Genomic DNA, 19333 nt, shown 5'->3' with positions numbered 1-19333 from the left:
GACATATCTCCAAAAGCTAACTAATCAAATCATTAGTCATTGTTCTTTCTTGATCACATTTTAGTCAGCTGTTAATTTTTAGCCGTTGGCACCTTATTTTTTTTTATCCTGGAGTACTATGGTACATATATTCTTTCTGGGAACTAATTTTTTTAAAAATTCTTGTTCAAGTTGCCAATGCAGTGATATTCCTATTCTTCTTGCCCTGATATCCATTGGCTGGATGTAGGAAATGTATTATATAGATACATAATAAATCAGAAAAGATTGCTCTGACTTTTTACATTGTATAGTCCAATTGTATCAGAGCATCTTACTTTTTTAAATCTTCAGTGCTATTTGTTATAACTCAAACAAGCCAATTGGTTTTGCCCTTACTAGATTGACTTTGGTGATGGCAAGCAGTCTCTAATGTATCATTTACCCAATGTATGCAAGCCAAAGCTTTGTGTTAACATTGCATTATTGTGCTCTGTGTCCTCAAAGGAATTCAAAAGACTCTTACTATCATGCACATTTATTTTGAACAATCAAGTTCTGTGTCAGTTGAAAGAAAAGATTTGTCTAGCATTTCCAAACATAAATTTCCTTAGATTTCACAGTAGACATGCAGTTTGGGAGAAATCTAATTTCAGGAATTACATTAAAGATTTGCACTTTTGCAGACGATTCAGGATGAGCCTACCAGTACCGTGTTTTCTGTCCCCGTCTCCACACACACACAAACACAGCCAGCCGAGGGTTAAGAAAGCACTTGGCACCCACACAGGTCATTATCTCAAACTTGGCAACAATATAAGCACCGTCTGCCAAGAGCTTTACTGCAACAGATAACATAAAATTACTTACGCATTGTAAATAGTCCAGCAAAACAATATCCCTTCGGCAGCTTCAGGCATTGTTCAAGTGACTAGCCAGAGTTAGTTTTTGTTCATCACAGAGTTTTACCAGCCACCACCCTCTCTTATATAGTCTCTGGGGTGTGGTCCAGTGACTCAGCTATAATCCCTAGCACGCCTCCTTAATTGCTGCAACCGTTTATCATGCCTTCGTTGGCGTGCATCCAGGAATGATGGCTCTCCTTCCTCGCTCTCATCAGAGACACCTGGCTCCTGGCCAATCTCCCCTTCCTCGGCCGGCACCTGAGGCAGTGCCAGAGGGGAGGGGCCTGGAGAGGGAGGCCTGGCTGACTCCTCTCCCTCATGTTCGGAGCCTTCTTCCTCCGATGAGATAGGCTCAGAGGGTGGGGCCACAACACGTGTTTCCCCGAAAATAAGACCCTGTCTTCTATTTTTTCGAACCCTGAAATAAGCTTTATTGCCATGTGCTCAAAAGCCCAATTGGCTTATTATCAGGGGATGTCTTATTCTGAGAGAAATAGGGTAGCTTTGACAGGAGTCAGAGAAGGGGAGTCAGAGTGATGCTAACCCTGATCTTGTCTATGTTCATGAATGCCCAGGAAGGGTAGAACTTGCATCACAAAACTGTGATTATGCTTTCATCATTCTGACAAATCTTTGTCACACGTTTGTCAATGAATCACTGGTTTCTTTGGCATCAATATCTATTTATATATTAGATTGATATGCTGCTTTGTTTATGGTTTCATTTGCATCTCTTTCCCACTGTTTTCATTGCAGCACATAGAACATTAATTGAAAGGAACATTTTTTTTTTAATTTAGTTGTAGGTATTGTTATACTTTATAAGACCTGCAGTTATCCATACAAATTCTGTTTTTTTTTAAATAAATATACCAAAGGATATTTACTTACTATATCAATTTATATTAGTTAGTTGAAAACCAATGATTTTAATGCATACAGTATATGCTGCTCTTCTGCCAATAATGTTGCTGGCTAGTTTGCAAGCTAGAACCAAAGTCACTATTGACTATATTATTCCAAGAAAACCCCAACCTTACTGAGAAGAATCATGTGTAAGTATTTGTGTCAATTCCTATGCATGTGCAGACACAGGAATGGAAGATGCAAATTCTGAGCAAAGCAAAGAATTGCTTAGATTGGGCTTCATTGTTCATTATGAAGCTGCCTGAGTTGGGCATCATAAACATATTGATGGTGCCAAACTGCAAAACTCTGCATAAACCTTAACAGAAGTGGAGGTCAGGGTGGATTTCCCAAAAAAAAAATCACTGAAAGCCTGTAGTTATTTCTTAACAAAAACCAGCTACCATCACCTTCTGAAAATTTCTTCCAAGAAAGATTGGAGCTGTCATAAACAATTGACTGTTGCACTAATTTGGGGTCTCTTGGACAGGACTCATGACTCAAAAAGCAGGCGGCAGTTGTAGCTGGGATAACCATTGCTTAGCTTTGCCTTTTATATCCCTTCCTGGCTGGAAGGCTCTTCTGTCAGTCACTCTTACCTTAGTCATTTCCTGCATGGACTATTGTAACATGCTCTACGTGGGCCTATCCTTGACAAGTATCTGAAAGCTTCAGCTGATTAAGAATGTGGCTGCACGAATAATCTTGGGCTCCCCTGGGATGGCGCATGTAACACCTCCGCTGCATGAACTGCATTGGTTGCAGGTTTGTTTCTGCGTCCAATTCAAGGTATTGATTATGACCTTTAAAGCCCTACATGGCAGGCTGGCAGGTTACCTGCAGAACCATCTTTGTCCCATTATATCAGCCTATCCCACTAGGTCAGGTATGAAGGGTTTGTTGCACATGCCTGCAGTTAAAGAATTTCAACTGGTGGACTCCAGAAAGAGACTATTCTCTGCCATTGCCCCTAGCCTTTGGAACATTCTCCCACCAGAATGGACACTGGCTCCCACTCTCTTTCCCTTTGGAAATCCCTGAAGATTTAGCTTTCCTGTTATTTTCCATAACTAAATTAAAGATTTTGGGGAAGAATGAATCAGCCAGACCATTGCTCGTTTAACAGTTACAAGTCTGTGAATTTAACCATTGTTCTTATTATTTACTAGGTTAGATAGATACTTATATTTTTTCATTGATGCTGATTTACGGATATCTAAATATCTTCTTTATATATCCTTTTTCTTTCATTGTATTAAAATTCTAAGCATGATTATTTAGTAAGTATTGGTAAGAAAATACCTGAAGTACAGCAAAATAACCTTTTAAGTTTGCATTCATTCTCATTTTATACATCATTAACTTATTTCTAATGCGATTGAATAGAGCAAAATACTGAATACTGCAAAAAACAAACAAAAAGCCCCACATCCTCTGCTGAATTACTAAAAATACAAATACATGGTTGATAATTCTGGACTTATGAGACCAGTTACATTGTATGGTGTTATTCTGTATATTTAAACAATTTTAGTAACTTTACACTAACAATTAAAGTAATTTGGAAATACATTTAAATTGTTGATATTTTTCTAAATTAGCTTAATCTGAAAAAAAAACCTTTTAAAAAAAAGATTAATGGCATTTGAAAGATTAATGGTAGCTATATAAATAGCCACTCATCTTATCAATAGATGAAATCAGACTAATCTGTACTTAAATAAGAGATAGAGGATATGTTAAGATGCTTATAAGAGATTAGTTTTCACTGAAGTTAGTAAATTATAAGAGCCTTGGTGGTGCAGCAGACTAAAGTGCTGTTAAGTAGCACCAGCTGCCTGCAATTACTGCAAGTTCAAATCTCACCAGGCTCAAGGTTGACTCAGCCTACCATCCTTTCGAGGTAGGTAAAATGAGGACCTGGATTGTGGGGGCAATAAAATGACTTTGTATAAAAAAGAACACCGCTCAGCGCCCCCCCCCCCCCCGAAAGCCCTACTAAGCAGGTATATACAAAAGTATGAAGGCTATTGCTTAATGCATTGTAAGCTGCTCTGAGTCTCCGGAGAAGGGCGGCATATAAATTGAACCAATAAATAAACGATAAATAAATAAATATAAGAGGCAGTTATAAGAAGCAGTCTAGTGGTTAAGATACCAGGCCAGAAACAGGAGATTATGAATTGTGGTCCTGCCTTAGGCATGAAACCATCTGGGTGACTTTGGCCAGTTACTTTCTGTCTGCCACCTTGAGTTATTTATAAAAATAATAAAAGCCGGTTAAAAGAATGTTATGAATAAATAGATTTTAAAAATTGCAGTCTGCAATGGAAATAGCCTAGGGCCTTTAAAACAATAGGAAAATATTTGGTATTTATGACTCTTCAAAATAGCAATTGAAACAATCTGTTTCATGTTTTAAATATTTGAACCACTTTTTTTCTTTATATAACAATGGATTTCTTTATGGTAGTTACTGGCAGCAAACATATCATATGGTTATTCTGGACAGAATTTCTTAGTATATAACCAGATCTTTAGCTATTATAACAGTTTTGATAGCAAGTCATATTAAAACTATTGTAGTGGAACCTACTGCTGTGTAAAGATTACAGTCATAATGGAAAATATCACTGAGTTTATAGATATGTATGGAAGTCCTAATGTTGCCAATGTCATTCACTTAGTTAAGAAAGTGGACTGAGCAAAACCTAAACCTATATTTTATAATCCCAAATAGATATAAAGAAAGGAAACTGGGTTCTGTTCCCAAATAAGCTATTAGAGAGCCAGTTTGGTCCAGGGCAGCAGCCTCTCCTTTTGAGCACCAGGGTCCAGTTCTGTGGAGAAACGTTTTTCCACGGACCAGAGGGGATGTGGTTTTGCATGATGCCTGTATCCTGCAGATGGGGTTCGCTTGTTTGCGTGGTCTGGTTGCTGGCATCCCATGGACTGGTGTGGGTCCATGGACCGAGGATTGGGCACCCTTGGTCTAGTGGTTAAGATACCAGGCTAGAAAGTAAGAGAGTGTGAGTTCAATACCTACCTTAACTATGAAAGCCAGCTGGGTGACCTAGGGCCATTCACCCTCCTTCAGCCCAACTCACCTCATAGGATTATTGTGGTTATGGTGGGGAAAAAAGGATAAGGGAAATGTGTTGGATATATTTGCTGCCTTGAGTTGTTTGTGAAAATAATAAAGGCAGGATATGAACAATTAAATGAATTAGCTTTACTATTATCCTAAAGGTACTTTTTAATTCAAAAGTGCAACTGAACTTTCTGGTTTTTCTTTGAAGACATTTTTCTTCTCATCCAAGAAGCTTCTTCCGCTCTGACTGGATGATGGGGACTGGAAGGATTTATACTCCTTGCAGACAGCTGGACATTTTAGCGGATCATTAAGGTCACCTGGAGGTTTATCCAGATGTCATCAGGATCACCTGAGTGGTGCAAATTGGTGTGGAACCTTCTTGGTACTGTTGATCCACACCAATTTGCACCACTCAGGTGAGAAAGAAAAATGTCTTCAAAGGAAAAAGTCCAGAAAGTCCAGTTGCCTCTTCAAAAAAGGCACCTTTGGGACAACCATGACCTGGATAACTGAAAATCTCCATAGACATTTAGCTTTACCATTAGTGAGTATTATTAGTGAGAATACACAGAAACTCTATGTTGGGTTCTCAGTCCAGTATTAGACATCATGATTCACAGATATAGCAGTATGTACTACATAGTGATCTGAACTCCCTTTGGATAATTTGCAACACAGCTTTATCTTGACTAGGGAACTTGTTATATTGACAATATTGTCAAGACGGTGGTTTTCAGTGGATTTTTACATTGCCAGTTGTAACACATGGCAATGAAAGCTGGACCATCAGAAAATTGTTGCCTTTGAATTCTGCTGTTGGAAAAAAGTGGTTGAGATGACCTTCTACTGAAATAAAAATAATTCAATAATAGATGATGTAAAGCAGTCCCCGCTGTAAGAACTAACCATGAAGATGAAATTTAAATATTTTTAAACAAAGAATGGGAAGGTGAAAAGAATTGTAGGCAGTTTTGATGTCTGGAAAAATCAAAAGTAATTTGAAAAGAGTGCTGGTTAGATACTATCACTGAGGACTACAATATGAGTTATAAGAATTCAAAGAAGCACTTACTGATGCACACTGCTGGCAAATGAATGAAAAGAACAGAAACCTCATAAATAAATTGAAATAAATTCCATGATTTTGCCTGCATTTTTTTCAGTAACTGATAGAGTTGTCTATAGTGACCTGTTCTCAGTATTTATTTTTCCATTTATTCCTACATGTGAAGGAATGTCGCAGTGTCAATTGACTCTAGATTAGTGTTCATTAGTAGAGCAAATGGATTAAGATATTATTGTATTTTCTGCCAAGAACATATAAATCTTGTTTTATAGTTAGTATTTTATGCATATGGTTTTTATCGACATATTGACTGAATAAATGCAATAAATTTATCTTAGTCTCTTCAGCTTAAGTAAACTTAACTTCCTTAAACTAGTAAAATGGGCATAATTTTAGATTTTTATATTTCTCATTAGCTTTGAGCAAAACACAGGGTCAAAGTCAAGTTAGAAGGCAGATGGGCTTATTTTTGCTTCTCTGTACTGATTTCAAATTGCATCTAAATGATTAGTTTACACATCTTTATGCAAAACAAATAAAAGCTCCATAGCTGCAATTTATTCCTGTACACAGAATTGCACAGCAAAACGAAGGGGGAAAACTATTTAGAATAGATGACATTCATTTGGTTTTCTTTTAATTCTGTACACTGATGTTCAATTAAACATTAGTAGAGTTGCAGCATAAGCCATTACAGAGTAATTCTTGTTTTCCTTATTCAAGTCATATTGAACAACTAAATATTACACATTCTGATGAGCTTTAATATATGCATGCCATGATCTGCCGGTAATTCACTTGTTTAACTGCATCAACAATTTTTCCTTTCTGCTTTGTTTTTTATATTTTATTTTTTTTAAAGAAAATCCCAGGGAATAGTTTATAACATGAACAGTCTGTGATCAACAAAGGATTTAAGAATGAAAATGCGGTGAATGGGTACATTAAAGCTCTATGAACATGCCCTTCTAGAATATTAGGGAACCCTCCAATATTTATCATAATAGTGTGCAAAATATCACTCAACTACTATTTCTTTCCCTGGAGCCATACATAGTTTGTATCAGAGGTGGGTTGCAGCAGGTTCTGACCAGTTCTGGAGAACCGGTAGTGGAAATTTTGAGTAGTTTGGAGAACCAGTAGTAAAAATTCTGACTGGCCCCGCCCCCATCTATTCTCTGCCTCCCAAGTCCCAGCTGATTGGGAGGAAATGGGGATTTTGCAGTAACCTTCCCCTGGAGTGGGGTGGGAATGGGGATGTTGCAGTATCCTTCCACTGCCACGCCCACAAAGCCACACCCATAGAACTGGTAGTAAAAAATTTTGAAACCCACCACTAGTTTGCATGGTCAATAATAGAGCATAGAGCTCGCAGAACTGCCTTAGAAATACTTTTTTGTAAAAAACCAAGGCTTCTCTTCAGACTATTCCATGCCTGCCAAGCTGTTAAATCTTGCTTAAATTCAAATTAGAGAATGTATTACTCCGCATTTATTCTACTTCTGGTATTTAGGCTTTAATATGTGTACATTGACTTGGGATAATGTAGATAATAACATTATATCACCTGATTATATGATAAACTTTACAGTAAGTACAAATAAGGCAATGGACCAATAAAGCTCTGCCAACATTTCTGTATGTAAATTGGGAAAAGTCTATATTACATACATTCTTTAAAGTCCTTAACATTTAACTTGGCAGAACGCAAGAGCAGATAAATGTTATACTTAAATTTTGAAGCAATATGGAGCTCATTTGTGAACTATGACTTGATCAACACTCCCTAATTTAAAAACCATGGCTTAGAGTGATGTGTGAAACTAGTCTCCAAAACAGGGATGGGCAAATGAAAGATGTCATTGCTAAAGAATACAAATGAGTGAGAGCTTCATAGATTGCTCACCTTTCCTGCATTTCCAGTATATTTTCATTACCTTTTTTCTTTTTTTAAAAAAAGACAGGAAGTGGCAATTTATGTAGAGTTATGTGCAACTAATCATTATTCTTAAAAGAAGAGGGCTTATTAAGTCAGAACACAAGCTATTTTTTAAATATATTTTGAGGCTGCAGACACTATAACTTGCCAAGTATTGTGCATGGTAACAGAGATCTAAATCAAAATGTCAGCAAGGATGTGATTCAAAGTAATTAACTGTCGGGTGAAAAATATTATCTGATATACAGAGAAAATCTTTGTCATTTATATTTTGTAGAGAATGAGTGGCCCTGAAAAACATTCATATAGATCAAGATGGTATCATATTTTAAATTATAAATAGACATATTTTAAAGTAAAAATGGCAGAACTTCACGAAAATGTTGTGATAATCTTTCATAATCTGGATAAAGTTAGACATATTTTCTGTTTCAAATTTGTTACTCATCAAGTCAAACATAGCCCACCATCAGCTCACTATCAAATATGCCATCAAGGCAGGGCATAAGACACAGGCCATGGGCTGCAATCCAGGGGTGGATTCTACTTACCTTTACTACTGGTTCACAATGGAATCGCATGCACAGATCGCGCGCACATCTGTGCACATGCGCAGATCGCCAATGATGACATCCGGGGCGGGGGGCCTCCCACCAGTTTTACTACCGGTTCTTGTGATCCGGTCTGAACTTGGAGCAACCCACCACTGCTGCAATCCATTTGCTTTAAAATTATTAATTTTCACAAATATTGAGCCCTGTTACTGCTAATTTTATATATTTACATTAGAATATTGTTTTGGTGCAAGATGAGGGAGCTCAAACTGTCTGGCTTATAGTTTATTGAGTATATTTGTTTTCTTATCACAGTGTTACTTATCTTTCCTCAAACCCATGTTTTGGGAATATAGCCCACATAATTCTTATTTTTAAAAGATATTTTCATGAGCTTTCCCATTTATCTTCAAACACAACTTTTACCTATATAGAGATTTCTGATAAAAGCATTTTTGAAAATATTCTTATGATTTGCAGCATTCTTTTCTATTTTGACCTTGAATCAGGGGCTTAGAAAGAATCAAATAAAAACAATTTCCTGCATACTAAAAATATAATCAAAATATTGCACTCATCCAATAAATAAAACCAATATCTTGCCAAAACTAACATGTAAAAGACTAATAATATTTTTTTCCCAAAATAACCAAATGTTCAACCATTATTGCATGAGGGTTAATGTATTCTACATGTTTCATCTCAGATGACATGACATGCATCCTGAGGCTGATTTTAGCTAGTTAGGTACAAAAAAGAAAGGTCTTGACCCAGGCATATCTAAGAGGGGAGACAGAAAAATCACAACAGAATAAAGCTTAAGTTTAATAAAATGATCAGCATATAAATTTATTACAGCTTATATTTCTGAGATGGTTTTCCAACATATATTTTAAAAAAATAACAATCAAAATTCATGTGTTGTATGAAACAATAGAAATATTTCCACATATAATATTTTTCCTATGTATTTTTGTCTGGAGTGTTAGCTTCATTTGTCAACACTTATGTTCAGAACTCTTCAGGGAAGAGTAACCGTAAATGTTGACCATTTTATCAGAGGAGGAAGAGGAGAAGGAGCAAAAGCAGCGTTTTAAATTTCAGCGTACTTGGTACCAAGACAGATTTCCAAATGTAAAGTCTTGTTTAATTTGTTTGCCTACTTCTTCCTACTGCTTTTGACTTACCGTCTATTCTCTCTGTCTCTCTGTCTCTGTCTCTCTCTCTCTCTCTCTCTTTCTCTCTCTCTCTCTCTCTTTCTCATTTTCCTTTGCAAACAGAAAGCTGACCTTGCAGTTGCACCTCTGGCAATTACGTATGTTCGAGAGACGGTCATCGACTTTTCCAAGCCCTTTATGACTCTCGGAATAAGTATTTTGTACCACAAGCCCAATGGTACAAACCCGGGTGTCTTCTCCTTCCTGAATCCTCTCTCCCCTGATATCTGGATGTATATTCTGCTGGCTTACTTGGGTGTCAGTTGTGTGCTCTTTGTCATAGCCAGGTAACATGTCACACCTTGTGATTTTTTTGGCAATTGTTATTTTTTTCCCCTCTTCAACAATAATTGTCAAAAGTCACAAATTCTTCCTTCTTTCTTATTCTTAATTGCTAATCTGTTATCTATACAGAGAAAAAGTCAGCATCAATTTAGCTTCAAGCTCCTGCACTATAATGCTTTTGTGCTAATTCATATTGACTGTGCCCCTTATCTTTTCATAATAGTTATGATTTCTATAAACTTGTGAACAGTAAATTGAAGAAATTGGGCAGCTTTTTAGAAACAATTTCCTCCCTTCCGATCTTGAGTTTCGCTGTTTTGAAAGTTTATTTTTATATACTGGTACAATATTAAAAGAAAGAGATATTCAAATAAAACACACAAGTATTCTAAATGAAATTAAGGACTAAAATATCTCTACATAATGCTAGTAACAGCAAACGAAGCTGAGAAAGTGGAGCCATGGCCACTGGCCCAAGACTTGTTATATATTTTTTTATTATTAGTCTCTCTCTTTGCACAGTCCATTTATTGTTAAAAAGTAGTTAATTCTTGATTTTATGGATCATTTAGGAAGGAAGAAGGAGAATGTCCATTAAATCCAAATGTCTGTTAAATCTGAATTTATGTTATTTGTGGATGATTTAATTGATGCAAATTGTGTTGTTTGGGTTGAACCTAGATTTAATGGGTAAATGTTAATCTATTAATACATAGTAGCCCATTAAATATGGGTGGACTCAGTACAAAAAAATTGTACATTGTACCTTGCATCTATGAAATACAAGTCTACTTTACTGAGGTTTTACTGTACTTCTGATGACAGGAGTTTGCATACCTTCCTTATGATTTTGAATCTGGTCACCAAAGCTGCTAAAAATCAGGAAAGTGATGAGGGGCAAAGCAATGGTGGGGAGAGGCAGCATGGACCTGCCTATTTCGGTATGGCATATTTTAGATTAAAAAACTAAATCTATTAAACATTTCACTTGTAGGTCAAGTGTAGAAGAAATGTACACAATCGGGCATAATATGGTTTTAAGATCCAGGTACTTTGTAACCAGATTAATAAAACCATATGTTTCTACTCTAATTCCTCCTATCTCTTTAGAATTTCCATTAATTAACTGAATAATGATTGGTGCTAGTAGTGGTTTTTAACTTGCTTGAGTCCTGAAAATAGGTAAATCAGAACAACAGATTTAAAAACATACCTAGATACTGAGACTGAGTAAATTACTACCATAGAATCCCAGTAAAACAAGGATATCAGAGCCCCAAAGGTGTCTTTTCAAAAGGCAACTGGACTTTCCTTGAAGGCATTTTGTTTTCCTTGAAGACATTTTGCTTCTTATCCAAGAAGCCTCTTCAGTTCAGTCAGTTCTTGGATAAGAAGCAAAATGCCTTCAAGGAAAACAAAGTCAAGTTGCCTTTTGAAAAAGCATCATTGGGACATCTATGACCTGGATAACTGAGAATCTCCATAGACAAGGAGATCAGATTCCTTGGATTTTCATTTTATATGTATTTAGTGTTTTAAATTAAGAAATAGGCAGTTTGGTCCAGTGAAGTTACTCAAATGCACCCAACTTACAGTATGAAGTCTTAATGTAAATCAGAATTATTCCACTGATTTGGGTTATAGATGCTCCAGAGCTTCTATTAATCATGTTATCAATTTGGTTAAATTTTGTTATCTGAACAGACTATTCCTAGCAGTGGAGCTAATACATTTGTTTGCCAGTCCTTATGTCAAAATAATGCTCCCATTTGATGGTTGCTGGTTTATAATCAAACTGGGGAAATTTCTTGCTTCATTCCTGCATCTTGCTGATCACTCTTCACAAATTCTAATTTGTGTTTATGATGCCTTGATTTTTGTTGCTTTTATGGATTAGCGGGTTATGTCAGTGGGCAAGAAGATGTGACTTTGGGACTCGCGCATAAAAAAACCTTAATCTAGGGGCAAGATATGTTCATGTTGCAGTGGTTATAAAAATAAATATGTAGCAAAATATAGATCATGTATATCAAAATTTACATATACAAACACACGCACAGACACAGACACACACACACAAAATGAAAACTGTAAAAAAAAAGTTGAGCGTATGAAGTGCAACATTTGTACTATTCTAAAAACTGCTCACTTCACCTTTTATTTCCCTCTGTTCATTCCTCAGAGGGGTTTTGTTTCCCCCTTTACTAAAACTATTTTCATGCCATGTTTATTTTTTGTTTTTCAGTAAGAGTAATCAGTAATTGATTTCTCTTTTCCAGGGCCAGGCCTTCCTTTATCCAAAGTGAGGGGGCTATCTTAAGCATAAGAGCTAGAAGTAGCTCCCTAGCAATTATTCCTTTCCACAATCCTTGGAGGAAACAGTGAAGGACATAGCCTATGCTGTATTTGTTAAACTAAGATGCTGCTCTCAAGTGTTAATCTGAAATAAGATAAACCTATCAGCAAAACTTATTTTTATATATAGGTAGAAATGTGACTTCTGCCACTCTTAGTAGTATATCTTGATTTGGCCCTGAATCAGAATTCCATTTAATTCATTTGATACAATTTTTAAAGAGATGGTATTGTTCCATTATCTAATGCTGAATTAGTGGTATGGTATGGTATGGTATGGTATGGTATGGTATGAAACCATAACAATGGTGACTTAGCCATTCTACAGTATATATCTCTCTAATAAGCAGATGGCATAATTTATTAAAACATACTTTGAATGGTTTCCTAGGCATCTTTGATTTACCCAGAATATTATAGCATTTTTAAAGAATTTCCTATGCATATTAACAAAGTACAACTGTTGATGAACAGTTACAGATGTCATTACAGGTATTTTACAGACACTGTATAATCGGATTTTCAGAAAGCTTTTAAACTAAGTCTCTCAAGAAATTGCTAAATTAAACTTTATTTATGTGGTGGAAGGAGTAAGGTTTTACTAAAGATTGGTAAAGAAACTGGGAAATGAAAGGTGGCATTCATGCCATATCTACCTGCTAAATAATAGTCATCATTTATGGCTAGAATCATTTACAGCACAAGTTTGTAAATGACACTGCTTATTCAAGATAGCAAAATGCCAAACAGAAATAGAAAATCAGTCAAAATCATTAGCAGACAAATGAATCACTGATAACATTTCAGGTTTGTTGTGACCATCCAGAAAGAAATGTTGTTAAAATTATAAATGAAATCTGAGTGAAAATGTAGGCTGTCTGAATTCAGATAACAACTATGTAGAATGGATGTAAACCTAAACAATAAAATATGTGCAGTTAAGCAATGCAGCTGCTCAGCTACATGTCTAAAGCATCTAAAGACATAGATAAAGAGAAAGAGAAAGGACTGAGAAAAATGTGCTAATAATTGGACCACCAAAATACATGCAATACATTTCTTAAATCAATGCAGTGACTATTTAGTCATAAGTAGCCATATGTCATAAGTAACTAATATAATATCGGTTTCCTGTGGATTAGGTTCAAAGGAACATTCTTCATTTAAGGAAGACCCAGCACTTTCACTTCTAGAGGAAGCATCATTACATTCAATTCCTTTTTTTTTTTTTTGTTATTCTGAAGAATATTAAACATTCTATCTATAGCATATTTTTGAGGAACATCTATATTGCATAGGGGTAGAGAATCTCTCTTTCTCCCTCCCTCCCTCTGTCCCTTCCTCCCTTTTCTCTCTCTCACCCACACAAAACACACACTCATCTTCTAATGCCAGCAGCAATCATAAGTGCATTTAATAGCCATGTGTGTAGAGCCAGTTCTAAACATATTGGCACCCTAGGAAAAGTTAAATTCTGGCACCCCTTATGGTTTGATTATTCCAATTTTGTTAGGAATTTTTAACATGTGTCCCATTGCTTTTTTTTTTTTCTTCAGGTTTTTGAGCTTACGATTTTCAGCCCTGTAGAATTTTTTTTCTCTTGGATATTTTTACCCTATTTCCTACCAAATAGTTTTAATTACATCAGTATCCATGTTGTCATATGGCAACAATTCTGTATAATTATATTTAACCATTGAGTGAGCACAGTGACCCACAGAGTATGCTGCTACTGCTTTCTTTTATTGAGTTGTTAAAGAAGTTATTTTCAATTTTGATGTCACCTAAAATTTGTTGCCCTTAACCAATACCTACTATATCTGGCCCTGCTTTTGTGGATGAAAAGGGCCTTTTTTGTCAAAGCCAGCATCTAGATATAAATCTAGATATATATATATATAAAGAAATAAATTTATTCATGTTAAATATCTAATGGAAGCTACCATTAATCTGAGTGAAAAATTAAAATTTTAGAATCCTAATTTCTAAGTAAGTATAAATGCATGGGTGTATATTGTAGCTAAATAGAAATGCAAGAGTACAAGTTTTATATATGAGTTATCTGACTAGAAATCTTTAGTGTTTATTTCTCTCTAAGGAAAATTCCTTGAATTTTAAATATGCTGATTCCAAAACAAGTTGCCTTGCTACTTATATTCTTCCATTTAGATATATTGAACATAGAATCACTATTTTTTCCCCCAGTAACTAGCTCTGTTTTCAAGGGTCACAATGGAAATTTTCTGTTGTTATTCCCTATCAGATGTTGAAAACATTATTTTAGTCAAAAATAATTATATTTACATACCATTGAGCATATATCTTTCTTAAACTAAGCTATTGGGTTGAGATGTTGGTTGCACGATTAGGATAGCATGTGTGTTTAAAAATACAAGTAAAAAGAAAATACAACTTATTTTGAATAACAAAAAGGTTTTCAGGTATCCAAAGAAAGCATAGGACTGACTTTTTTTCTCCTAAATGAGAGTTGATTCTTAATTGCATTTTATATGCATTAACTCATTCAACTAATTAAACCTCGATTTTGTAGGAAAAGGTTATTAAATCTATATAAGATTATGATTTGAAGGTGAATTTTGAGAATATCAAATGGACTATAAATTATTTGTATTCTTAGAACTATTTGAAGCTATTCTTGCAACAAATATCTCTATAGTTTACTAGTGTACTGCTACAGGTTTCTTGTAGCATTTATTATAGTGTAATTAAAATAAGATGTGAATTTAAAGCTTTTGGCATTCTATGTACGTATATTTGTGGGTACAGTATGTGTATATATAAAATATAAGAATCGATTTATAGAATGCAAACTAAGATAACATGTATTTCATAATTACTGCTTCTTGCGCTTATCCTTGTTTGTTCATTAGAATTTGTTTATTTGCAGTTATTCATGTTGAACATAATTCTAAAACATCGTACTAGGTAGATCTCTACACATTAGGGGCAAAAAACAATGATTTAAAAGATGCAGTATGGTCACACCTACTTTGCATTTGTAATATCTATTACAGGTGATCCTCAGTTAATTCAGTTTCCTTACATTTTATTTTCATGTAGAGGCTGGATTTCTTGCAACTCTTGATCTACTGATTATTTCCTTAAACCTCTCTAGGCTTCTCATGATGAGTCTTAAATCAATGAAGCTAACTTTAGCAAGAGGAAAGTGACTGCAAAGGGAGTTATCTTTTTTTTTTTTTTTTTAGGTAAAATAGGGCATAGGCCCACTTGATATTTTGTTCTTCTGCTATACAAGTCAACAGGGCGTTGACCTTCCTTGAACATGACTGGGTATAGTTTAACACTGAAGAGTGTTTTGGGAAGGAAACACTCATTTAAAGAAACTGCTTTTTTTTTAAAGACTCTAACATATCAGTCTAAAGCCTGATATGGCTTCAGGAAAGTAAACATCTCTTGCCTTAAAAATAACTTTTTATTTTAAAGAAACGATTTTGAGGAGTCTAACAACTTCTAGAGCTGAAGTATTTGAAGGTAAAGGTTAAATATTCTTTGAATCATGCTTAACTTAGGTGGCAATAGTCCAGAAATGGTTTATTGTTGCTTTCTTCTGTTTTATTTTCTTATTTTGTCTTCTCAATCTACCTCATAGTTAAGCAATATTTCCTACTTCTAATATTTAGGATTAGGTGTTAAAAGGTATTAATAGGGTGCTTATATTTTGGTGATAAAAGATCTTACCTTTTCAAACTTTTAGAGAAATGAAGCTCAAAGTATAACTATTTTTATTTAAATCAAGGATAACTGAGGAGGCTCATGATTTCATGTTTAGATATGAAATTACTTAAAATGTTTTAGAATCTGCATAAGTATGCCATTCATTTGCAATATATGTTATGGCTTCCTGTAATTTATATACCACTTAGTTCATCTTTTGCTAGAAAAAATATATGGAGCTGTCCATGAAATCACTGGGAGTCAAACTTAAGCCAAAAGAGATTATATTTTTATTTTTAAAATTCAATTTTATTTAGATGTTGTATAAAAGGTTAGAGCATACACTTTTGCCTGTCTTAGCTCTAGGATTTTCTAATGAGTATCTTATTACAGATCATACTATTTTGTCCTTCATTGGGACATCGATGAAAATGAACTCTAATATAAGAGTCAATTGCAGTCTGGACATCCAGTTCACAGGCTTTCAAGCCTGCCTTCTATTTGTATTTATAATTATTTTCTGTTTCTGTTTCCATGAGAGTCAGATGTTAATTTTTCGGTCATGGAACTCTGTACTAAATCTGTTTATTTTTAAATTATGTTTTTACCATAGTAGAAACCACTATCAGGATCATAAAAAGATGGTGAAAATGTGAAAAATACAATAATCTTAATCTCAGCAACAAATTTCATATGTTCGATTTAAATTTTCAGAACAGACATTTCATATGTTCATTAACTCTCATGAATAAACCTAACGTAAGTGTAAACAGAGAGAGAAAAGAAGAATGCAACATAATTTGGATGCATTCATAATAGAATGCATCCAAATGAAAATGGATCCAAAGAAAAATAATAGAATATATAGTAACTGGAAGCTCAGAAATTTACTCACCCTCTTAAATCAAAAAAAGAAAAAAAATTAATTAAGAAAATTTTAGCACATTCATCTCAAGAGGTGACTAATACTCCATGCAAAATTACCCTAACATTAAACTTAAATATTCAGCTTAAATCATACCATATTGTTAGGAATCTAGTAATTAAAATCCATCCCAAACAATGATGTTTTCAGTGCTCTAGGAAATTAATTAAATTTCTACTTTGGTGGTCTCCAGAATGGAGAGATTTGATGGATTTGACTTCAGTTTCATTTTTTATGATTTAGTTATCATCTATTATTGAACTTATTTTAACTCACAGGTATGTTAACTCCTGTGAGCCTTTAATCTTTATTAATTTATTGATTTATAAATCAAATTTATATAGCTGCCCAGTTCACCAAAGATAACTGTGCGATGCACAACAAATGGGAAGTACCACATATAAAAACCTCAGTCCTGCTAACATAACCAGATCTTGAGAGACTTCTGAAATATCAAAATAGATGGAAGCAATCTAATTTGGAGTGGGGGAAGGAGAATATTTTGTTAGGCAGGTGTCATAGTAGAGAAAACAAGATTCCTGGATCCATCAAATGTAAGTCCATAGCTGATGGTCTAATGGGGTGGGTTGATGTAATTCGGGACAGGCACTTCCTCAGATAATTCAATCCTAGGCCATGAAGGACTTTATTGGTCAAAACTGGCATCCTGAATTCAACTCAGAAGCAACATGCAGCTTTATGTTTATTTTAACAAGCCCCTCCCATGTCTTGACAACAAATGCCATTAATTCGCCTTCTACTTTCAGCTAAATTAGAATTTTGTGCCAACATGGCTCGTGACTGGAAGAGATTTTGGGAATTTGTAGTGCAAACGTATTTGGATGTGGAAGCTTTGGGAAGACACTCTTAGAGTTGTCATTGAAAGCCTTAATGATTTATCTTTTGTTATTTAGCATATATCTTGAAAAGATCAACAAGCTGGTTTTTTTTTCATTTATAATCTGCCATTAGGAAAACCAACAGACTATGCGAATAAGGAAATAGTGATGGATATTCTTGATTTATTATTTATTTATTAATCAAATTTATATACTGCACATTTATTCTCAAAGGGCACTCTGGGCGGTGTGCAATAATAAACCAATTTAATCAATTTCATAGTAGCAAAAAAGGAACATATGACCCAAACTATTTTGTTTTGAATCCATTGCATCCATGGATTACTCTTGTTCAAAAATAATATTTGGGCATCATATTTAAATTGGAAATATGACTAGTTGTGGAGTTTATCTCCTTGTCATCTAGTCTGGATTGTAAACCTTGTACCTGAATTTTGAATTATTTAATATAGTTGTAATTACAGGTCCTTGTTTAATGACCACTTGTTCAGTGATCATTCATACTTAAAATGGTGCTGAATGAGTGGTGATTATGAGCAGTCCTCATACTTATGTTGATTGCAGCATTCAATGCCAGCTCACAATTATGACATTGTAGAATTCCACAGCCATGTCATCATATTGTGAACTTCTTTGCTGACTTTCTACAAAGTCAGTTAGGGAAGGTGGCAGGAGCGTTCAAGTGGCAAACTTGAGGTCCTTGCTAAATGGTCCTGGGTGATTTGTTTTATGACAGCAATTGGAAGTGCCAGAATTTGTCATTGCTAAGTGACTTGGTCATGTGATATCATACTTTACAACTATGTTGCACAGCAATGAAAATTCCAGTCCCAGTTGCTTTCATTAGTCGAGAACTACCTGTCTATTTAACTAGGTTTATATGTCCCTCCATCCATTGATTGCTTCTGTTTCTTTCACTAGAGACTTTCCTCACCCCTCTATGCAAATTTGACAGCCTCTATTCCAGATTGAGATAATAATTGAGAGATACATGGGGAATTGATGGCTTTGAAGTGCAAAACAGTGAAACATTTGCATGCCATATATTAAAAGTAACATACATATACTGATGTAATATGAATTACCAAATTTTGATAAACCATTCCATAAATGGAAGAAATGCCATCAGTTGAAATCACAAACATATTATTCCAAACTTGGTTTGTATTTTTATAAATTAAAATAGGCTTGAATTTTATATCTTGAAGGAACAGAAATGTATTCTTGTTTCTTGATAAATTCTAAGTATGACCTTATTATCATTTGTCTCTAATATGTTTTTTTCTTCAAACAATTTTCAAGCATAGTATTAAAGTCTGAACAATAGTTTAATATCCACTGCCAGCTTTTATGGGTTTAAATAAAATATTTTTCTCAAAATAAATTTGAGCAGAACTTTTTATGAAGAGTAGACTCCAAAACATCTGTAGGCTGATATTTTAAAAACTGTAAAAATATGCTTGTCTTTTAAATTTTTCCATGTTTATTACATAAAAATCTCATATTCTTGGAGGTTTTCTAAATTTCACAGTACCATAAAATTCAATATTAA

General features: G+C 34.6%; 1 protein-coding gene across 1 annotated transcript in view; it reads left to right on the top strand.

The window, feature by feature from the left end:
• The window catches only part of GRIK2 (glutamate ionotropic receptor kainate type subunit 2), a 515907-nt gene that overhangs the window by 347323 nt on the left and 149251 nt on the right, over nt 1-19333 (top strand). Inside the window, exon 11 of the mRNA XM_070953760.1 lies at nt 9724-9947. Within this exon, the coding sequence (XP_070809861.1) occupies nt 9724-9947 (224 nt within the window). The remainder of the gene's footprint in view (nt 1-9723; nt 9948-19333) is intronic.

This window comes from Pituophis catenifer, unplaced genomic scaffold, assembly GCF_029215685.1.
Source record: "Pituophis catenifer annectens isolate HBS135680 unplaced genomic scaffold, rPitCat1.0.hap2 SCAF_1, whole genome shotgun sequence".
NCBI classification, from domain to species: domain Eukaryota; kingdom Metazoa; phylum Chordata; class Lepidosauria; order Squamata; family Colubridae; genus Pituophis; species Pituophis catenifer.
The sequence above is the reverse complement of the archived record's forward strand: the minus strand, read 5'-3'. Positions and strand labels throughout refer to the sequence as shown.